General features: G+C 44.3%; 1 protein-coding gene across 1 annotated transcript in view; it reads right to left on the bottom strand.

Moving 5' to 3' along the window:
* Window positions 1-23,853, bottom strand: part of KIF26B (kinesin family member 26B) — a 304,924-nt gene that overhangs the window by 21,498 nt on the left and 259,573 nt on the right. Inside the window, exons 11-12 of the mRNA XM_075412645.1 lie at window positions 7,071-7,233; window positions 2,484-5,916 (exon numbers count right to left, since the gene is read on the bottom strand). Of these exons, the coding sequence (XP_075268760.1) occupies window positions 2,484-5,916; window positions 7,071-7,233 (3,596 nt within the window). The remainder of the gene's footprint in view (window positions 1-2,483; window positions 5,917-7,070; window positions 7,234-23,853) is intronic.

Here is a 23,853-nt window from a genome sequence, read left to right as displayed (position 1 = left end):
AACTAGAATAAAGAGATCAATCTGTCAGCCAGCGAAAAAGCTGTATTTGGTGAAAAACACAGATCAGATGTTACAGAGGAGTAAAAAAGCATCAAAGCTTAGATTCTTCATGTTTCCCGCTAAGGAAAGGTTCCTGCTCACCGCCTCGCTCACTGCCTTTGCAAATCTGCACAGCACGACAAACCAGCATCACTGCTCTGCCAGGTAGGCCAAGGCTGGCTAGACCATGGAACAGTCTCTTCTCTCCAGGTGTGCCTTCCAGACTGCTCCAAGAGCAACCCGAAACCTGAGTCTCACACAGCCCTGTCTTCTTCACTCCCTTTTCACAGCCACTGACACACTGTTTGGTCCTACACAGGGGTTATCACAAGCCAAAGTTGTAAGCCAAATTATAACCCTGATATAAAGTACAACACACAGGTCTGAAGCTCTTCTGCAATCACAATGCAAAGACAAGGTTCTTGCTCGTATCTCCAGCCTTGTCCAGCCTCCAATGTGCTATCTGAGCAGAGAAGTGAAATGAAATAACTAGTTTTATGAGTATCAGAGTAAACAGATCCTGGTCTCCTACTGATGTAGGTTTGGGATGAACTCTGGAGTCTAAAGAATCTGTGGGCTCTGCCTGAAGCTCTTCTCAGAGTATTTTTTTAAAGTATGTCCCCCAGGAAAGGAGGTGTGTGTTCTGTAGTCTCTAATGAGGATAAATCTACATTGCAATTTTCTCCCTGTTCCCTCATCTGCACAGCTGCCTGTTTTCACACAATTTGATAATGTTTTTCATCTAAATGTCCTGTGGAAAAAGTCCATAACATATGGGCAGCTTCTCCACAAGATACAATCCTGTTGATAGTGTACACCCAGAAATAAAATCTCTGTGGACAGCTTTTTCCTTTTCCACAACATATAACTCATCCTTCTTTTTCTTGCAAGTCACCATTAAAAAGCTTATATTTGAAAGGAGCTATTAAAAGAAGAGCTCCTCAGAAAGAGGAAAATCAGCTTATTGACACCTAAACTGAAGGTGTGGGAAACAGGTTTTCTCATAGGATGTAAAGTTAACTTTAGAAAGATTATTTCATTACTTGGTCTGTGCTTGAACTGCGTAGGGTGATCACTTTCAGATGCATCCTCTGGACAGGTACAATCAGCCATACACTTATAATCAGCCATACGCTTATGGATATGGTTTTAATAGCAGTATCTATTGTGTTCACATCTGTTCTGCACATGTTCTTCCTGCTACAACAGTCAAGACCATAAAGAACGGGAGACATATGCATTACTCAGTTAGTTCACTGCAAATGAACCCGAGAGGGCTCCCAGCAAGTGGGAATGGCTGGCGAATTAGGAGCTCTGTGAGAGTAACACATTGTGGACAGCCAGCATTACTGTTGGATAAGTAGCCACTAACATTTCACATACCTGTGCACATGAGTTCCAATACCCATGTGCATCTCTTTTCAAAAGTGGTTTGGCAGCACTCGCTCTTCAGGTTGGGAAAACAGTACCCAGAAAATAGGTGAGGTGAACAGCTGAGGTCACCAGGACCTCAACCCTGTCCTGCAATTTTCTGAAACTCATTCTGGTGGGAAGGTGTACCAGTTGCAACTGCACAGATCTGAGCCAGGAGGCTCTTGCCATCTAATTAAGAAGTCCTGATGTAGGGTAAAAGTTACTGGGGATTATATCTGAACAAAGATGAAGTCTTTGTGACTCTTTCTATAATCACTAAAAAGGTTTCAGATTTGCAACTTCTTCAGTGCAGTAGTACCCAAATATTATTATTGAATAATCTATTATTTGTATCAATAAATTACTGGGAAAAGAAGGACTCATAACTCAAAAGCTAAAAACCAAGAAGCTGAGAGGCAGGATAACATCTTCCAAGGGGTGTGGGCACAACTTTGTTTCACCCTGTAGGTGGGAAGAAGGAACTCCGTGGTGGTTTCAGCTGCGTGGCATCTCGCACCTTTGGGCATCCAGAGCACACAAGGAGCAAAAGTGGGCTCATAAGAGATAGTGTTGCTCAGCAACACTCTGGTCTTACGCTGATGAAACACATGCATACCAAGAAGGGAGTCTGCACCCAAAGTGCTTAAAAATAACAGTTACATTTCACTGCCTCACAAAGGCTTCTTTCTGGAATAAAATCAGAAGAATATTTGTATAAATAAATACTTGAGTGTGGCTGCCATTAGCAATACTAACCAGTTTTAGGGATAAATGGTCTTCTGTTCATGCGAAGTAAACCTAAGTGAAATGGGTGAGAGGGAGACTGCACGGCAAAGGTGATGCAACCACACAGGATTTGTGCATGTTGCAAAACGAAGAAACTCAGAGCCTGGGACACTCACCCTGGCCTCGCTTCTCTGCTAAGAGTTGTAGCTGGTACTGAATTAGCTCACCTTTAGGGTTAGCCTCCCCACCACGTACTAGATACCTGCTTTGGTCCGTGTCCCTCTTTCACACCACCGCAAGCTTACCTGCATTTGATCGTTTCTTTGGATTTTTGAGAGTCCGGCACCTGCCGCTTGCGGAGCTGCTGTTCTCGCTCATGGAGTCTTGGGCTGAAGAGGCGCTGCCCGTCGCCTCGCTGTCCCTCATCATGCTCTCGTAGCCGCTGCTCCCCCCGCTGTGGTAAAAGAGAGCAGTTTTCCCCATGGCGGGGGGCAGCTCCCCGCTCAGGACACTGCTGTTGTCGCTCCCGTGACCGCTGCTGCAGCGGTGAGGTTTCCGAGGAGGGGTGATCTTGCTGTAAGGTGAAGGCAGCATGTGAACAGCCGGCTTCTCATCTCCGGGAAGGCCCTCGCGCTCGTCCGCCTCTGAGCTTCCCCGCAGCTGCAAGCCTCTGACACTGGCGCTCCCTTGGAGCAGCTCCGAAATCCGCCCGTTGACGGCCCGAAGGGGCAATTTGGAAGCAAGGCTGGACCCCCGGCTCCTGCTGAGGGACTGCGTTGACCAGGACATGTTCTTCCCACTCGGAGGCAAACTGGAGCTCTGCCCGACAGACTGAGGCAGAGACTTGGTGGAGAAGCTGAGGGTTTTGGTGGCAGAGGCGGACAGGCTGCGGGCCTTGGGGCTCGCCAGCAGGAGCTTGCTGACAGCAGAGATCTTCGACTGGCTGGCTTTCGGGGAGGCACCTGCGGACTGGGAGAGGCCCGAGTTGGTGGGTGAGGACATGACACTGCGGCTGAGGCTCCTTCCGGCCCTAGGCATGGTGGTGTCTTTTCCAGGGCTCATTTTGGAGCTCACAGACGACAGGCTTTCCGCTCTTTCCAGCGACAAACATTCGTAGTGGCTTCCTGTGGACCTCCCGAGGGAGTTGGTCCTGCTGGCAAGCTGCTCCAGTTTGGCACTGAAGAGCTTGCTGCTGCTGTTGCTGCCACTGCTGTCAATGCCAGGGCCCTTCTGTTTGGCACTCGGCTCCTCGGGGAAGCTGGCCAGGAAGGGCCCGGGCTGGCTGGAGGGGCTGCTCGTGGTGCTGCTGGCTGCGCTGTGCTGGGGGCTGGCTCTGTTCTTCTGATCCAGGCTTGACTTCCTCACTGGTGGCAGAGGAGGGGTCCCTTTAGGACGAGTGAGGACGCAGTGTTTGGGAGAGGCCATTTTCTTGTCAAGGCTAGCCTTAGAAAACTGGGGGAGGGCAGGAGAGCCGGCTCCACTGGTGTCAGCGGCAGTAGGATGGAGGTGACTGTCAGGCTCCTCCGGCTTGCTTGCCTTCAGGAGCCCTCGAGGGAGGCTGCCATTCTTCAAGCCATCGCTGGAATGACCAGGGCTTTGGGTTGCACAACCGCATGCTGCCACCTCGCACCCATCCACAATCCTCTTTAGACTGTCAGATCCCGGGGAGGTAGAGGCATCCCCGCTGCTGCTGCTAAACCTGTCCACTGCGGACTGCTTCGTACTGGGCTCAGGCTTGGCTGGAATTGCAGCTGTGTCAGGCCTTGGCCCATCACTGCTCACAGAGCTGTCCTTTGCTACATCTTCTTCTCTCTTCAGCCAAGGGTCTTCAAATTTGATATCCTTCTTAGCATTGGATTCTTTGCCATCATGGGGATGAGTAACCTTTGGGTCTGCAGTTACCGCTGGTACAGCATCATCGGTGTCTTGTGCTCTGAAGGGATTAACGGCAATACATGGATAGACAGTAATGTTTGTCTTCATTGGGATGTAACCTTCACAGCTGCTGAGGCTTGCAGTGTTTTTGATTGTGACAGTAGTTTTCCCTAGAGCTGATATTTTACAGCCTTTGATGGGTGGCACTTTGCCGAAAGCTTCCTCCCCCATTTCCGACAGTATGAGCATGTTGTCGGTCACTGGCTTCTGTTTTTCACTTACACAAATCATGCTGGCGCTTTGTATGGTGCTTGCAAACTCAGAGACAGGGGGTTCCGCCATTGCTTCTCCATGTCCGTAGCATGCCTGGGCTATGAAGCTGTGGCACGACTGTTCACCATCACTGCCTGTACTCATTTCACTCAGCCACGAGCTGATGGATGAGCGTCTGCTGCCATCATCCTGGGATTTGTCATCCAGGCCCAGCTTTGGAAGTGGAAGGAACTGTGTGATGCTGACTTCAGACACAGGAGCTGTACTGGAGTAACATTCAAGATCTTCGGATATGCTGCTGATGATACTGACTGGCCTAGACCCAGAGGCCAAAGCCTGCACAGAGCAGTCACTGTTAAAACTGATTATACTTGTTGGGCGCCCATTGTCAAGGACCCCACTAATGGTTAGCTCTTCTACAAGGGTGAACACCAGCTCATCCTCTCCGTTCAGCTCTAACGGTTGCTGCACAGTCACCATGGTGGTGCTCAGAATCTCCTTCTTGGATTCTGGAGAAACGCTTTGTTGCCGAACTTCATCGAGAATGGTCTCGTCAGGATCGCCATTGATGGAGGACACTGACTTCTTCATGATCTGAGGGCTCATACCTACAGGTGGGGTCCGGATTTCTGGCTGCAATAAAGATTCACTAGAAGTCATCCCATTATCCTTACTCATGGGAGCTGATGGGGGAGTGGAGCTGGGCAGGACTCCTTTCTGTGTGTAGACCTTGCACCTCTGGGAAGGAGAAGTTGGTGGCTTGTACTCAGATGTCTTTGAGAGGCTCGCAATGCCAAGCCGGGGCGAACCCATTGGCCGAGGTTTGCCTTCCACAAATCCACAGGTGTTGAGACCTTCTCTGCTGCTCTGCAAGCTGGTGCTGTGTGCTAACTGACAAGAGCTAAGCTCTTTACTAGAGCTGCCTGTTACACTCCTGGGAGAAGAAGGAGTTGAAACATTAGTAAGAGCTCCAGAAGGAACAGGTGAGTGATTTCTCTTAGTTTTGCTGGGTGTTGCATTTATATTTTCCTTGGCTTCTCTATCAGGATGCTGACATTCTGGCATCATATCTTCCTTATCTGACTCTAGTAAGTGGCTAAGCTCTGCCAGCTGGCTTGAGACAGAGCACTTAGACATCTGGTCTGAGCTAAATTGAGCAGGCATCTCTTCAAAGGGAAATTTGTCGGTCTCTTCACTGCCGTCTATGCAATCCAGCCTCTCCTGGAGCTCTGCAAAGGTGTTGCACTTGAGGCAGTCTCTTTCAGATGTGCTGGGCCCTGATTCACTAACTTCCTCCAACCTGCCCTCGTTTTTGGTCTTTTGCAGAGCAGGAACTATGGGAACAAAGTCAGGGGGACCCTCGTTATCTGTCAGTTCCTTATCAGAAAGGGCAGTGCCATTGGGGCCAACATAAATCACCGTGTCACATGACTGCTCACTGCTGGACGAATAATCAGGATCACTTGATAAATGTAAAATAGGGAAGTCTGGGTCAACAGTGTTTCTAGAATGGAAAGGCCTCAGCTGGGTTGGCCTCCGCATCCTGCCCTCCTCACAAGAGCTCTCTCCTCCAGAAGAACTCGATGTGTACTGCAATATGAGAGAGAGAGCACACACAACATTTCAGCATTGCAAACAGTTCCTTCCACAAATGCGTACACAAAAAGATCACAGTCACATTTAAAATGGGAAATCACCAAACTAAGGCACAGAGCTCTGAATCTTTTTATCCACAGTCCTACAGCAAGCACGCAACAGTCTTCTATGAAGAAGCCAATGTCCCAACCCTGTGTCCCACTTGAAATCATAAGACTTCAAAAAAAACATAGAGAACAAACGGATTAGGATCTCTCCCTCAATTAAGCCTGGCCAAAGAAATCAGATATTTGGCAAAGACTTTGCTGATTTTGTGTGTGTGTGTGTGTATGTGTGTGCGTGAAGAGGAACAATAAAACTCAGTACACAAATAAGGCCCAGAAAATACAGACAATCCCCTTTTGGTCATACTACCAGTGTTTGGAATTGTATAACGTGCATTCAGAGGTCGCTGGAGACACACTGCTGTGATGGTGTGGGGACTGAACCCCTTTACTTGTCTCTCTTCAATCGATTGACAAAAAAAGCTTTTGTCAATTTATAGGCTGTCCATTTAAATGAAACGCATAACATTCACTCGTTGTGCTCAATTCACACCATAAGCTGTACAGAAGACCCCATGACTCTAAAGCATGGAAGTCGATACAGCCCATCCTCACTCCTTGGAAAGCCTATCATCCATATTTAGAAGCAATGAGAGTAAAAGTGGCATCAATGCTGGCAATGGACACTCTACTTTGCATTTATCTTGCTCCTGCTGCAAAGAGAAGCATAAAGAATCTAATTCTTCATTAATCCCAATTTTGTTTTAACTCTACAGCAGTTTCATTCCGTATTATTTCATTAGCACTTAGAGCATAACTGAAAATAAATGGTCTCTGACAGCTATATCATTAAATAAGGCCATCTGCTATAACAGATATGTATGAACTCACCCCTCTGTATCTGAAGCTGAAGCGTTTACTCCCCACACCCAGTCTCTGCTATGTGCTCTAAGTCACTTGCCTAGGACAGGGCACATGCAACCCACGCACGTTAGAATTGGTTACTGATTTCATTACATGCTGCTCTACCCATTAAGGATCCTTTAGGGAACCTTCTTCCTTCCTCCTCCAGCATTACAAGAATGCAGCTATACATTGTCTTACCTTAGTTTTCTTTTTCTTCATCCTGAGGACCCTTGATGCAATCTGGATGGTGGACAGCGTCTCAGCGTAGTTCCCCGCAGCAGCTGAAATGTGAGCTATCATTGTGGTTCGGCAGTTCATATTCCCCAAGGACTCCCGGAGCAACATGGTGAGCTTGCTGTCTCTGCAAAATAAAATGAATTAAGGCTACATTAGCGAGCAAGGTTTCACTTTGACCACCGTGATGTGACTTGGGTCTCAGCAAGATTTGTTCTCCTCTTTTTAATGGAATCATAATTAGCTTTGTTACTCAGGTTTGCACTGTGTTGTGTCTGCAGCTGAGCATGCTGCATGACCCTGGACTATAATTTAAACTTCTTTCCTCTTCCGAATTCTCCCTTTCTGTCTTCTGGTCTCAGTTTTTCCGCATTGTTACCACAGCCAGAACAGAGATGCAGACCAGCGTTGGAGACTAACTGTTGAGGAGCCGCTGCAGCAAACATCAAACTGCTGCCCTTTTCCAGAACACAGTGTGCAATCAAACTCTGGGCCAGCTCTGGAGGAAGAGAGGGTAGTGGATTAGATTAGAGGACCCAATTTTTTTCTTGCCTTCTAGGGTACCGTGTAACTCAATAATAATAACACTCAAATCACTGAAATTAATTTTGGATGATGCTGGTGAAATACAAAACAATCAAGCCTTAAGACTTCACACAATTGTTCTTTCATATTAGATCTTTTCTTCCACTGAGGCAGAAATCAGATTTTCTTTTCTTGCCATTTACTCTATTGTTCAGCATAGGATAGCTTTTGAAATGCTGATGCCTTACGGTGGGGCTGTCTGTGACTGGACTAAGAATATGAATTTTAAATGCACAGTGATGCATATATACAATTCTATAGCTGCAAGGTCTACAGGTCAACTGGGTGGTTAGTTGGGAAATGGCATCCTCTTGAAGACAGCCTCTCCTACACTAAAAGTTGTGGATGATGGTTACATTTGGCTGAAAGCAAAGACAGCAACAGCCTGATATTTACCTACTGCTAAAGGAATTGCTTTCGCTGTTGTAATGATAACTTCAGTGGCTGGGGATCAGACTTCTGGGGCTCAGTGGTCAATATCTGCTAATGATCTATGGTGCACATGTGCCCCTGGTTGTCCAGTTAACATTTCCAGCTCACAGGAGTTTTGCATAAAGCTGCAACTGCTGGGAACTGAAGCTATGCCTGCTGGATGGGACTGGCAGATAGACACCAAAACTCTTGAACCTTTCATTTTGATTGAGTAAATACCATTTGGGTTGCATATTTTGATGCATCTAGCAATAAGTCTGGGGAGCTCATAAATTGTCCTTCTCCTGAGATTTCCAGTACTTGCGATTTCAGCCAGGCTAGCAATACTGAAAACAATTTTTTCTTTCAAGATTTCTTCTTCCGTCCTCTCCAGACACATTGAAGGCAGTCTGGTGTCTTTGAGAAGCAAAGAAACATCCATAAAGACTGTACTGAGACGGCCTTACTCATTTCACTTGTGACCTAAGGCTGTTTTGAATCTACAGATCCAGAGTTAATAGGCTGCTGTATCTCAGGTTAGTGGCCCTCCTTTCCATCAAGGAATAATTAAGATGTCAAATTTTGTACATCAGTTATTGCAACTCCAATGCAGAGTTATACAGAAATTATTAACATCTGCACAGAAATCAATAACAAGCCTTTCATTTGCTAGTGCTTCTATCAGAGCAAAACATGAGACGACATAGGAAAGGGCAAAAGAATACTTTCTGAACATGTCGGTCTCCTGAGAACACATAACCCATGCAGCCAGCATCAGCACACTGTGGCGTGGCTTTCCTAGAGGTATATGCACTATGAATATAAAATAATCTGTTGCATCTGCATTGTACTGAAATACACACTTGCAAGAAGAATGACAATACAGAGGAAATAACTATCCTATAATTCAAATGATCCTCTGACAAATATCAGATAGGAACTAAAGGGCAGATTTGTTTAGGATTAAAGCCTGAAACCTAGCAGCAAAAAAGCCCAGCCAACACTGATTTCTAATTTCAGAGTTTGCTCATTCAGCAGAGTCTGCATCTTGACTAGCAACTTCATTTTGCACCCAGACAAAATAACTAGCCTCATGTCACTATTGAACAATGAAAAATAGAATAAAGAGGGAGAAATTTGCTAAACACAGATTTTTGTCAGTTCTGGACATTGACATAAGACAAGCTCACCTGTTTGAGGTTCACTGATCTCTCACAAAAGCACCCACTAACTTCTAAAGGAAAGAAAGAAAATCAAAGAGAACATAATAACACTAAAATGTGTAGCTTAATTTTTAACTCACCCTATCCTATCAAGTAAAATATTGGTAAAATACTTTGGATGTCTCACTGAAATTTGCTTGACAGACAGTGTGAGACACAAAGTAGATGCTTTGTTCTTCTGAATGCTGACATGGCATTTCTGCCTGAAAAAAAAGAAAGGCTCTCAATTGTTTCATTAGGTGATTCATGAGCTGGTATTTGCAAAAGCAAAATATCCCATGAAAGCAGAAGTTTTACATAGAGAAGGTCTGCACTTTTGCACTGGAATAGCTTTGAGAAGGAAGATCTTTGCTGATCTTCTGGCTGTGCAAACTAAACTAAGACGCAGGAAATTCTGAAGAAGCTCACAGAAGGGCTGCTGCTCCTGGGTACATGTTGCTCATCGTATTAAGCAGAGGCTGGCTTGCATAAGGTCCCAGATTTCTCATAGCAGCATAGTGAAATGCACCAATGTCTTTATAGCAGATGGGACATTGTCAGGAATGCTAATGGTCCATTTCTATTCTCCTCCAAGAGCAATAAAACGATATGCCAGAGCAGCACGATGACCCAATTTTATACACCTGTCTTCATTTTAAATGTATTTCTATCCCATCCACTAATGTTTTTATAGTTTCAGAAATTTACCATAACCTGTCATGAATATGAGGATATAACACACAGAGAACAATGAAGGTGCGGGTCAGGATACCACACTCCAGACTCCAAAGCCTGTATATCAGTAAGTTAATTCTGCAGTCTTTTCAGTACTTTAAAGTTACCTCATTTTTCTAACTGTATTGCTTGGTCTAATAAAACACAATACCCTTACTTGTAAACCTTTTCTTGCCTAACTCTTTAGATCATCATGGCTACAGCAAAATACTACTAAATACTATTCATACAGCCCACAGAAGTAAAACACCAAAATAAAGTATGCAAAGCTCTATCTCTGGAAAAGTCCAGAGGCAGGAGCCCTGAGCAGGAAACTAAACTCAGATGTCTCTAGGAAATATGTCAGCAGGTATGGTACAGGGGGTCCAGAAAGGAAGAACTGTGCCGATTGCCAGGCAGAGACCTCCAATTTGCTCCATGGAGTAGCAGCCCTCCACGTGGAGAGGAGCTCTCCCTTCTCCATGCTGGTCCCTTACCTCCTCCGTATTTCCACCCTCTCACATTACAGCAGCTACGGGAGGACTTATAGTGCTATTTTCTGAATCTCTCAATAGCTACTTGAGGAACTATAGCAGGTATTAAACCTCCCCAAAAAGAGACATGTGGCAGTGCTGCAGTGAGCACAGTGTTTTCATTTCTTCTCTTCTGAGACTTCATCATGTAAACTGGGATCAGTGGAAATTAGTCCTTTCACCTGCTCAGTAAGTAGGAAAAATGTACATCTTCATACTCCTCTTGTACATATCTATATTTTCCTTCCTCACAAATGATTAATTATACTCAGATTCAAAGAATACAGAATCTTACATTGAAGAATTCAGTACTGAAGATCACAATACGTTTCCTTGGAGACTGCATCAATCCCACTTGCCTATGTGCATTAAGTCAAAGTCTTTAATTTCATAACTGGATACTATTTTTCCACTAGACCCATGCCTCAATTGCTGCACAGGATTAACAGTGCTCACTGAACAAGGAGTTACTCAGTCTTTCATTTAATCCTTGCCTTTTAATGTGCGGACTTGTGCCTTATCTACTGTTAGGACTATACAAACTCAGCTCTGAGTCCAGAAAGACTGATTTCTTCAAAAGTTTTTTGTTTTGTTTGTGTTTTTTTTTCCTGTGGAGCTTCTCAATGCAGCATCTGATGAATGCCTCTGAGGTGAGGTATGTAACCCTCTGATAAAACCTGCAGAATTGAAGACTTCACTAAGTATAGGTGTTGAGTGTGAAGCACTGATCTTTCAGGGTACTGAGCATTATAAAGTCTTCTATATTCAAAGTCCATCTAACTTTGACTTCTCTTGCAGAGAAAATGGGGCAGATGGTTCTTAATCTGGGTACCCAGAAAACCAGGAACATATAAGTAATAGCCCAAATAAAAATTTTAGGAACGCACTGGCAGAGCCAGTTCTGAAGGTGGTACCAACTTCCTTCAGAATACTTCCCTCCTCTTCCACAGCCCTCGGTCCCATTTTCCACATGCCTTCCAACTTCTGCTTCAAATTAGGGAAGGAATTTATTGACAATGATCACGTGACTGTACAGTCCTGATTCACCTCTAAAGCAGGTCCTTTATCTGCCTTGAAAAAGATGATAATTAGTGGGGGAGGAAGAATACTGCAAAGGCAACACAATATGTAGCTCATGGGGCCAAAGTAAGTTTGCCAAGACGACCTTAATTTTGACATTTCCTGCCTCTGTAGTGATTGATTTCACAATCTGAATGCTCTTATTATATACTTTTAATGTAATTTCATGTGGATTTTTTTACACTTCAGTGAGACATCGGCAAACCTGGAACCTTGCTATGTATTAAAAAGCCTCAGTTGCTGAACTAGCCAACTAACTGCCAGCAGCAGCCAGCTGCCACCTTTTGTACGAACAAGCAGTAGAGAATGAGGACGTGATTCAATCTACCATGATGTTTTGCTAGTATTTTCTGCATGTAGAAAACCAGTGAGACTCAGGAGCATCACAGTCCTTTCTGGTGCTGCATGAGAGCTGTGTTCTCATGCATTCATGGCGTTTTTGCCATGCTCTTCTCTCATCAGACAATCCTGTTCTCATCTATCAGTGTCTATCCTGGGCTTTTCTCATCCAACCTTCATACTCGCTCTCATTCCCATACCATGATCCTCAACCCCAGTTCCTCACTTAAGCAGCCCAGCAGAGCTTCATTTCATCCTGCTGTGGTCTAAGCAGCTACACCAGACTTTGCCAGTCTCCAGAGTCACTGCCAGACACTCTCCCAGTACTAATCCTCCGTTTTCCTCACCTCTTGCTCCCACTAACGTCCTCCACTGTCATTGCCTGACCTCCAAGGCCCCTCTCTGCAACTGAGTCCCCCAACTGCTCCCTGATACCCAGCAGAGGAACCCCATAACCCTGCCATAATTTGGCACGGCTGACTGCAGCGTGCTGCCCAGGTGAGGCACAGGCCAGGGTGAGCGGACATGGCATGGGCAGTGCCTTCCTGGACCATCCTGTCAGGTCCTTCAGCTTTATGAGAATCTGTGTGAGAAATGCATTTGAAGTGAGCTACACAGAAAAGAGGTAAATGGTAATTGCTTTTGTTTAGGGCTGCAAAATAGAATTCATGAATAGAAAATGAAGCAATAAGAACAAATATTATGCTCAGGAAATTCGCAGGAGTTTTCATTGCCCAGCATCTCATTCTCCATATGGGAGAGGCAAATACAGGACTGTTCCACAAAAAGAGGGAATACTGGAGAGGAAGATCCAGCTGAAATCTTGGAATAATGATTTTTCTGTGGATTTATTTAACCAATTATATTATATGTTTTGTTTTGTGTTTTTTTCCCCCTACCTCAATAACAAATATTTTCTTTGTCTTCCCTTTCCTCTCACTCCTCTGCTATGAGGATTTTGGCTATCCATTGACAACAGCAGCACCATCAGGAATAGAAATAATAATAATCCACCAGGGATACAATACAGTATTATACCTAAGCTTCAGGATATGCAAGGGTGTGCGTTTGCGCTCTCTATTAATCATATACCTTAGTGTCTTCCTAGGCACTTGGCCAAAAGGAGAAAGTTGTCAACTCCCTCAAGGTGTTACTGTTACAGGATCAGATGATGTATGCCCTGAGGTGTCTTGTAGTCCAATTATTTATAGAGGCATGTCAAAGGAAAAATCTCAATAACTATGACAGTTATTTTTGATCATGAAGTCTTAACTCTGCTCTCTGGTGCTGATGCACTGCTTTATTCATAGTGATAAATGTTTGCATAACAAGGGAAACACATAAATACTCCATTTGGTTTTGGCTCTTCTTGTACGGAAATAATCTCTACAGGACAGTTTGTAGCTTAAACAGCACCAGCCCAATAGCGAATGTTACAGGTGTGTAACAGCTGAGTTCATGATGAACCCATATAGTTTGCTTAGCTATGTCTTTCCTTTCTGTTCATAATTTTGTCAGAGGGAGAGAGGAAATGGGAGCAATGTGTGTAGGCACAGGCAAAATGAGGCCAGGTGCAGTGAGAAAGCCCTCGGCGGTTCAGCCGTGTAAGCCTGGCTTTGTTAGCAGAACAAAGTGAGGCCACTGAAGAAAGATGGGTAATGTGTTGGACCTTTAACCTGGGGAATCCTTCACCTGGTGAAAGGAGGCATTGGGGAAATAATGAACTTGTTCCAGGTGGAAGCTGACTAGCCTTAAAGGGAAAATTAAGCAAAGTGGAAACCTCCACTGCCACTGCAGTTAGTTGTCTTGTACGAGGTACACTAGCAGAACCCAGAAAGCTGTGCTCAGCGTGCAGGGGAAGGGGAGCCGGCTGAAGGGACTACGCTGAGGTGATACTGTGCTCAAGCTCAGGTACTGGGAAAATCACAATCCCATCTGGAAGGGATGTGAGGTTGCAGCAGTCAAGAGCAGGAGAAAGATGTTGTTGCAGCAAAGTATGGGATAACAGGGACTTACACTTGAATTCTAGTATTACAAAATGTCTGTAAAAAGTAGGGGGTTCCCTCCTATAAGTCTTGTCTTTTAAGAGCCTAACTATGCAAATTTCATATTGCCGGACAATTCTTGTGCCTGTGACAACACATGAACATGTGGCAGATACACAAAATCTTCTGTTTCTTTTCACCAAAGATGGAAAAGAAAACTAACAACAGAAGGAGAGAGTCCAATAGCTCCAGCTCCTCTGACTCTTTGAAACAGACTGTCCCTCTCACCATAGCAGGGGTTCATTCAAGAGCTGTAGCTTGTGCAGAGAAGTTGCTCCCAAAGTTGATGAAATTTAGACAGTCTACAAAACAGCCAAGGAGTGTGTTATCCAAAAATGATATAAAATGCCCCACTCCTTGGAGGTCTCACTGACTGATCTTACCAATTCAAACTTATCCATAGCAGAATTATCTCACAATAAAGTTGTCACTATCACACCCCAGCTCCACTTTTACTTACGCATTAAAAAGTAGTTGGCTTCTGACAGTGCCAGCCCAGGTCTGAGCTGCACGCTGCTACGCTAGCCCTGGGGAAGCACAGAGAAAGACGGCCCCGTCATCTTCTCATTTCTGCCTTGTGCCACCAGTGAAGCAAAAGCAGAATGGGCTTCTCATAAATAATTCAGCCAATGAGAGAAAGAAGTTCTTTGCAGTCTTTGGACCAGCTACATGAATTTACATGGTTTGGTTCAGGTACACTTTGCACTTTGGCAATATCAAATGGAAGACATAAACCCTTATTCACAGGTCAACATGTCACTCAAATGAACACTTGGAGATCCAGATGTGCTTTAAAGTCACAGCAAGAGCAAGTGTTGGTGTGGGAGGGAGGAGGTGGCTGGGAGGGCAGCTTTGCTGGAGACCAGTGACTTTTTTAGAGAAAGATCTGCACTGAAGATGAACAAAACGATCCCTCTCCTCTCTGCACTCCAACTTGCAGCACAGAGCCAAACATCATTCACAAGCAACCATTAAAAACACACAAAAAAAGCTCAAAGACAATCAAAAAGGAAAAGGATCCTAGTGGTCTGTGTATATACAGTGCCAGTTCCTAATAAATTCTAGCTGAAAACCAGAAGCTCAATTAATCCAGGGAGCTAATTAGGCTCAGCAACTCTATGTTGGAGCTAAAGCCAGCTTCTCTAAAACCAGCAATGCCACTGGTTAAGAAAACCTGAGCAGTAAATAGACTGTGATTTACAGGAGAAAAAAACCTCCCCACAGTTGAAACCAACAATGATCCAGATTTTAAATAATTTAAGGACCCTGCATGTGGCCAGGCTCTGTGTTAGCTTCTACCAAGGTACACTCACAAAGGGAAGGAAACAGCCTTCCCTCCCCGCATACCCCTCCTTGTTTGGCTCCCTTACTTGGAAGCATTAGGGCAACCACAAGTTTGGCTCAGCTTATCTTTATGAAGCCATTTGGTTGCCTTATATGAGAAGGCAACAGTCGTATCTGCTGCTGAATAGCAGCTGGGGCAGCTCAGGAGCCTGCCTGCCTCTCCTCCACGCTGCCTGCACGCTGGCAGCGCAGCGGGAGTGCGGGAAGGGAAGGGGGAGAGTGGCTGGCCAGTGCCTGCACCTATAGGGCAGCCTATAGGGCAGCAGTGGGGGAAAACACATAGCAAGAAAGAAGCATGAGGAAACATACTCTGACCAACTGCTGAGGACACGTCCTGGAAACCACCTTCACACCAGCCCCGCTGGTGGGTAATACTGGCATGAGCACACCCAGACACCCATCGAGGGCATTTCCAGGACCCTTCCACCAGCATGAAGGGTAGGATGCTCTCCCCCTGCTCAGCATCATTGCTTGCAGCGCTGCTGCCCCCAGCTCCCACTGCCTTTGCACGGTCATGGCGCAGTCTGCAGAATTGAGCTCTTTGGGACAGGCTGCTCTTTTTGAGCACAGCTGATTAAAGCGAGCCTCTCCGCTCTGTATTCACGAAGCTAAGCGAGGGGGCTGTTTGTCAGAAGGCCTCAGCTCCCTGCAGCTCAGCTGCTGCCAGTGTCATTGGCTGGGGTCACACGTGTAGAAGAGCCACCATCGGTGACAGCCCCTGCAGAGAGGGCAGGGCAGCAGCCACCGCAACCCCCTTTCAGCACAAACAAGCACCTGCCTGCCAGACTGGCATGACTCTGGGGTCACCCAAACCCCCAGCAACTGTTTTGGCTGCCTCCCTGGTGACCGCTTCATGGTGATCTGGAGGCCGGATGGAAAGGCTGCCGACTGCCGCACCGAGCCTCCCGCTCTGCTGGGCCCCTGGCAGCCCGCCGCTGCACCCACCGCCAGCCCGAGCAGCCAGCAACCGCACTTTGCCCTCCGCTGGCGAGGGGTGTTATGATTCATATGCACCCAGAGTGGAATACCAGGGTTCTTTCCTCAAACGAAAATTAACTTCAAACATTTGTAATTGATCCATGAATATTAATGATCATTTGGGAGGATTTCATAATGACTTCATTCTGGTTCGGCACATTCGATTTGCAGTAGCGGCAGCAGTAGTTTACACTCCTTCATCAAGATGCCAAGGATTTGGCAGCATGACCTTCCCAGTTTCCTGCGCTGGAGAGCAGCTCTAGTTATCCTAATTGCAATCCCAAATGGAGTGGTACCTGAAAATAAATTGACTGCTGTTCGATTTTAGAAACCACTCCACTTGGCTAGTGCTACTACTACCACTGCTACTAGCACGAATAGATGGCATCTCTGTGGAACTGGGAAGGTCACTCAGCAAAATGCTTCGCATTTTGATAAGTAAGATTTTATATGCCGACCTTCTAGAGCCTTCAGCCCACAGCATTATAGCAGAGGGCAGTGAAAGTGCACACATTCCTGTGTGGAAAGGAAAAAAAGAAAAAAAAAAGGCAGATTTTGGCTGTCATTAATATTATGAAAATTATACAATCCATCTATGCCGCTCACTAGATGTATTCTCAAAGAATGTTAGGCTTAAGAGTTCATACTGCCTATGCACCTGCATGCATTGCCTCATCACCTTCAGCAATAAACTTCTAGCCTGTTGGCCAATTTGAAGAAACTGAGAAAATAATATAAAAGTCTCAAAGACAGTAAGTCTCTGTAAATGCTGTGAGAATTGATGGCTGGGTGGATGGAGAGAAATCTTTTTTGTGCTCCCACAGAAACAAGACTGAAACTCCTTAAACTCCACTCTTGAACACACCAGAGAAAGCACACAGATGAGAGAAATTCCCAACCACAGGGAAACTGTCAGCCAGTATTTATACCCTTTTGGATGTCAAAAATAAGAGAGAAATTGGTAGAAACATTATTTTCTCCATGCTGCTGCTCTCAGAACTGTTCATTTAGATCAACAGACCAAAAAATATGCACTCATATGAAAGTGGGTCCTGACTATAAGCTGTCAAAACACAGAGTAAAGCAGAAAAAATATTAAACTAACAGCATTAAAGCAAAATTAACAGTCAGAAGCCTCAAGTCATGCTTCCATTGCTGGTAATCAATTTATCTTTTAAAGTTCCTCTTCACATACAGCTCCCAAGTCTGCTTCACAGAGAAGCATGAAACTGCTAAAAGCTGCTAAAAGAAGCAATCCCTGTCCATTGGCGAGGAAGATGGACTTTGCAGCAGCCAAGAGATGTGCTAATCTAGTATGGGAATCAAGAAGGTGAAGCAAGTTCCAAAACAGGGCCATTTTTTAGGTGTCATCTCCCATTTATCAGCTGGTGACACACTGGCCAGTTTCTGAGCTCCAAACCATCTAGGAATTTAAAAACCTGTGACTGCTATTTAGGAATACTGTAATGGCATTTACAGATAATATGTACAGATCCTAGACAACGTGCATGATGAGCTTCTCCTTTACCTCTATCTTCTTGAAAAAGCAAAATGGACTAGAAATCTGGTTTCACTTCACAGCGTTTCAGGGTCAAAATGAGTTTCTTAGACACCTCCAATGACACTTGCAGAATCTGATGAACACGGTGTTCTCTGGCCGGCAAGTATATGTACTGGCCTCAGTATATGTACTGACAACAATCAATAGGGGTGGGGTGAGCTTGTTAGGAATTGGAGAGAGCCCAAAACCTCCTTTCACATAAAAATGAATGGCCATCAGACAGCAACAACTTCCATTGTCAGATGGGCTGTGCTACTCGCACAATGGGCTGATTTAGAGATGCGACGAGAGGACTCAGTGACAACGGTGATGATGTTCTCCTGCATAGCAATTAAGGATCATAGAAGAAAAAATCTCTACCCCTGTCTGGCTTTGGGTGATGTCTGAAAGCAAGCCCCAAAATCGAGATTTTATGAAGTGAAACCCATGGCACTCTGGTCCTCACCCGACTGTCATTGAAATCTACAGCAAGGCTTCGTAAGGTTCAGCAGGGTCTGGATTGGGCTTTTACAGGTTTAGTGACTGGGTAGATGGGGTAATGAAAAAAATAATCCATTCTGAAGTCAAATATATGGCAGTGAAGTTAAACTGTGGAACCACAGGCAGTTTTATTACAACATTTTTGGAAGCGTAGGGCCGAATCTAGCAGCTGCTGCAGGGCAGTGGGAATTTTGTCATCTATAAACACAGGCACAAGAATACTAACTGTTTGGTTCTTTTACCCCTCTCACACTCCATCATACTTTATTCACAGAGGAGTCCAAATAAAACCTGAGAGACACCAGTCTCCATGCAAGTACTACATATTGTAAGAGAAAGTGGCCAAATCAATACATAATGAATTTTAATGTATATATATTTGCTATTTAAACCTTTTGGAGATAGGCTGTATCAAATATATTTATCTTCTTCTATGCAGCAATTTAAAATATTAATGATACACATGCATTTTTTATGTTGTCTGAAGTTTCGCTCCCCCTTTAAATGGATTCTTCTATTTATTTTGCCCACTATAATACCATTAATTAGACAAGCTCCTCAACAGGCTTCTTATATCTCCAACACTTCAGAGATTTCTTAATAGCCTGTGACAGTAACGGAAAGGAACTCTTTAAACTTAGCATTTAGTAATTGTTACATAGCTTGCAGGTTTACCTAAGGTAACCAGAGTGTGCTTTAGAGTTCTACAGGTATCTATTTTGCCCAGAAAATCAACTGTAAATTTGAGTATTTCCGTGTTAATAGCTGCCTCTCCACAATGCTGGCAGTCAGAACAGACTTGCGAGTGCCCGAAAGCAAGACACAACTACTAATGTTTGTGTGTATTTAGTTTTAAATGCTAAACAGATATCTATTAAAGAGTTTGCTGTTCAAAATCCCAGAAGCACTAAACCAAAATTTCAAAGACAAGCTGAGCCAGTCTTTCATAAAAAGCTCCTTTCAACCTTCAACCGTCTTCAAAACGCCTCAAACTGGACTCATTTACAATGTGCCTGGCAGGTCCCCCTTCTCTTTACAAAGCCGCTGCTGAAGCTCAGGAATTCCTGCAGCTGAAAATAGTTGAGGATGCAAGAATATTTTGGCAAAGTACTCATTCTAGTCTTACACTCTCTCCTTGGCATCTGCTGTTGAATTTAGACAGAGACAGGATACTAGAAGGACATTTGGCCTGAAGTGATACGGCCTTTCTTATGTTCTTAGCATTAGATTATAGTGGTTTACAGTGATGCTCTGCAGTCTCCTCCCCGAACCCCCTGTGCACGCCTGCTGTGCTCTCCTAAGGATGGGGAAGAGTGTTCCTCAGCATCCAGACAAGCCAGCCCTGGTCAATGCGTCTGGAGTCACGAGAGAGGCTGAGAGAAACGACAGTCACTCTGTTAAGGAGAGCACAAGGACAACAATGACAGAAGGAAAAGAAGGAAAGAGAAATGCACTGTTTAATCTTGTGAGCCTGATCCCTGTGGGACTGTCATCAAAGTGAAGGTGATACCTGTGGTGAGAAGAAACTGTGAATTATTAGCTCCTGCTCCTACCCAGTACAGAGAATCCTGTATTCCGCCTTAAGCATATAGAAAGCGTGTCCTTAAAAAGACTAGGGCTTCCTAGCACTGCCCACATACACTTCCATTTGAGTGGTACGCTGGAAGCCATCTACTCTGCTGTTTGCCCGTGCTCCAACACGGACCTTTGGTTTCCATTGCTCTCGCTCCCTGGGGACAGGAATGCTCCTGCTGCAAGTACAGACACCGCTTACACTCCTTCTCACGCTCTCTCTATTCCATAACTCTATTTGGGCATGCAAGCCAAATCAATTTCATCTTCTCTCACAAGAAAAATCACAGAATCACAGAATGTTCGGGGTTGGAAGGGACCTCTGTGGGTCATCTAGTCCAACCCGCTGCCGAAGCAGGGCCACCTAGAGCAGGCTGCACAGGACCTTGTCCAGGCGGGGAAAAAAAAAGCTATCCTGCTCCCCTTGCCAATCTTTCTTGTACTTGTTTCAGTCTGAATTCATCGATGTGAGTGACCAGAGCTGCATTCAGAAGAGGAATCGCTAGTCCCTTGTAAGAGCATTACTATTTTTCTGCTGTCATTCCTGATGCCTGCTCAGACTTCATTACCTTCTCACTGGTCCCTGCTAAACTCATCTCCTTCAGCTGCAGCCCCTTCCTCTCTCCCTCTTGGCTTCTTCTGGCTGACATTACGCTCAGCTGATTGGTGAGCCAGCATGCAATGGAGCAGGTAACTGCCGGTTTCACACCTTCATGGTCCAGCCTGCTTCTGCCCTGTTCCTCTCCCAGTCCCAGGAGTCTTGCACAGACCTCATATATCTGAAGGCCCATCTCTGTGTTAAATGCAATTGGAAATGGCCAATTAAAAAATGTATTTAGATGACTAGCAATGAGATGGTGTGATCATGTATGCTTCAGCCTCTCAGGAGGTGGCTAAATGTCTCTTGGAGGACACTTGTCAGAGCCAGTCCCACTCACAGAGCTCGTCAGGCTTCACAGTTTTGAAGCACAACATTGTGCATAGCAGCCATTCCCACCACCAGCTACTGAGGACAGACAGGACGTTTCCCATATTAGCATTATGAAAGTGATTAGAGCCACCTAATTATAGCTGTACAATGAGAAAAATCTCAGCTTACAGATGTCAAGTTAGCCAGGCTTTTAAGTCTTTCGTGTCCTGTGGCTTAGAATATTCCTGCTTTATAATTTTTCAGATCCATGTTATGATTTTATGTCCAATTAATTCTGTGGGAGGACAGCAGAGCTCAAATGAACATGGAGTAAATACAATCAATAACAAACGGGCTGCTACAAGAGCTCAAGTCATTGCATTGTTAATATTTTCCAGTAGCTCAGGTTTCATTATTTTTTTCTGTGATGTATGACATATTAAATACATAGCAAATGGTTTAAAGGTCCTGTTTTCAAAGCTGCTAGCAGTTTAAAAAAAAGTAATAATGACCCAAAAGGGACCAAAGAAGTTTTAACAACGCATGAATCTTCCCTCAGCACAGCACATTTGCACACAGTGTAGCTGAGGTGTTTTTGACCCAAGCATTTATAATTAACTCTTAACTTATCCTATATAAAGAAAAGCTTTATTTTTATTTCAATGTTTTTGTTGCAGTGTAATTCCAAGAAACACCAATTAGCTATCAAATGCTGACAACTTGCACTTATCACTGATTAGGGCTAGATATGAACTATAAACCTAGCACATTACTGTAGCGCAACAGCTCATTACCAGTCTAGCTCTCCCAGCTAATCTTTTCTACTAATTTTTATTTAGGGACCTTCTGGCTAGCTCATCTGAAAATTATACGCTAATGATCTGAGCAGAATTGAGAGCTTTAAACAGTAACAGGGGAGAAAAAATAATTCTGTTTGATCTCTTTATGCCATGATAGATGCCATTTAATCAATTAGCACAGCAGAACATACCATTGCATTTCAGATCTGGCGAATACAAAAGAAAACAGAAAAAAGAGAGAGCTTCATGCACCTCTGGACCTTCTCCACCGTGTAAAAGAGCATCATATACAGTAGCAGAGAGTGTTTAGGAGCACAGTCACTGAGGCAGCAGCTGAGACACTATTCCCTGTGGGTCTCCTGCAGACCTGCCGTAGGGCATTGTCAAGGCTGTGACTGCTGTTAGTGGAGGGGACGTGTTAGAGACAGGGTCACAGCACTGTGTCCCATGGAGATGTCAGGCAGCAGCGTGGCCCAACAGGCACCCTGGGGTGCCTGCTGCCAGTTAAGCCTCCAGAAGGTTTGACATGGGCTGCTGGAATGTCTCAGAATCAGAAATGTGGCTTCCGATTACATCTGCCTCCTTCTCACCCACCTGCCTGAGATTATGAAAGTACCTGAGAAACTGTAGCCAGAATTCTGGTTCTGGGTAACCACGGACTAAGTATACTGCAGCAGTGGCAATCTGTGCTTCAGATTTATTTGCCAGAACTATATGATAAATAAAAATTACTTCTGAAATACACTGGAGATAAAGAAGGAAAAGAACAAGATGTTTCAGAATGTTACCACTTGTTAATGAGTGCAAAGGATTAAAGGTGCTAAAATGTAGGTAGGAACAGCTAGGAAAATGTATCTGATCCACATTCTTTAAATCTTGTGTAAATTAAGGGCATCGTGGGATATTAAAGTTCTATATTTAATAATATAAACACATTGAGAGCAATGACAGAAATATTTGAGAAGCAGCCCAAGATCACATTTAGGGGTTATCTCATTTTCTGCAATCTAGCTGTGCTGGAGTTTCCTTTCTGAAGACTACAAGACTCACTCAACAGCACCAATACAGTACCCTGTGTTTACTGATTCCTGCTCTGAGTGAGTCAAAAATAGAGATGGTCAAAATGCACATGCATGCCTCGAAAACAAATTATGCCTCTAAATCAACCACTCAAACACATCCATTGCTGGTCTATACTTGCACAGTTCAAAACTTGGATAATGGCAGAGCACAGTGTGCTGAGCGAGTCCTCAGCAAGCATCTAGCCCTGACCATAAGACAAGAAGTGCATAGCCTTTGAGCTACAAGAAGCTGGACCATTTTCCTAAATTCGGTGGTAGACAATTTTTCTTCCTACTAAGGGCAAAAGCAGCCAGAATCCCTCAGGACCCCCTTTCTTGGAATCTGCATAGCAAGAGCAGTGAAGACTTGCCACTCTCTGCCCATTTTTCTAGGTCTTCCAAAATAATGTTCCCTACTTAAATACGCAAAGGCTTGCAGATTTAACTGCCAGAAATGTTTCAATACAAACATAATCAGACCACGGGGCTGGGAGATGTTCATTTACTATGAGAAAGGAGCTGGAAGGAAAAAGCACCGTACATATTCCCATTGCATATTATGAGATTAACCAAGGAGAACTTATATTTGTACTTAGGTATTCCAAAAACCAGTGAAAGGTCATATGGGCAGTGTTTAATTTATAATGTCAGCATCGAATACTTAACTTTGTCCCTTTGTATTTAAGACAATAATCATTTTATTATTTGGCTTCTGGCACAATAGAATTGTATTTCCAAATTGTGCAGTCTTAAAAAGGAACTTATATAAAGCTCCAGTTACTGCCACAATTAACGGATAATACACAGACAAGAATACAGGTTTGATATGGATTACAGGTTAGGTATTAGTAGGAAGCATTTGGATTTTTATATTTCTGGGAGATGAATTAAGATGAAGCAATGCACTGGTAATACTTATCATGAAGCGTATAGTTATTGTTTCTATATCTATATGGATATGAACATAAAATTATTAAGAAAGTTATTTGTGTTCCGAACTTCAGGTTAACTTCAGTAGAAAGACAACATAGATGTTTAATGCATAAAATAGATGTGTAATTGCTAGTCAAAATGACTCTCACACACCCACACTATTACTGCTAGAGTTGAATATTACCTTACTATAATTTCA

The sequence above is a fragment of the Opisthocomus hoazin genome, chromosome 2 (genome assembly GCF_030867145.1).
Source record: "Opisthocomus hoazin isolate bOpiHoa1 chromosome 2, bOpiHoa1.hap1, whole genome shotgun sequence".
Lineage (NCBI taxonomy): Eukaryota > Metazoa > Chordata > Aves > Opisthocomiformes > Opisthocomidae > Opisthocomus > Opisthocomus hoazin.
This window is presented reverse-complemented; position numbering and strand designations above follow the sequence as displayed.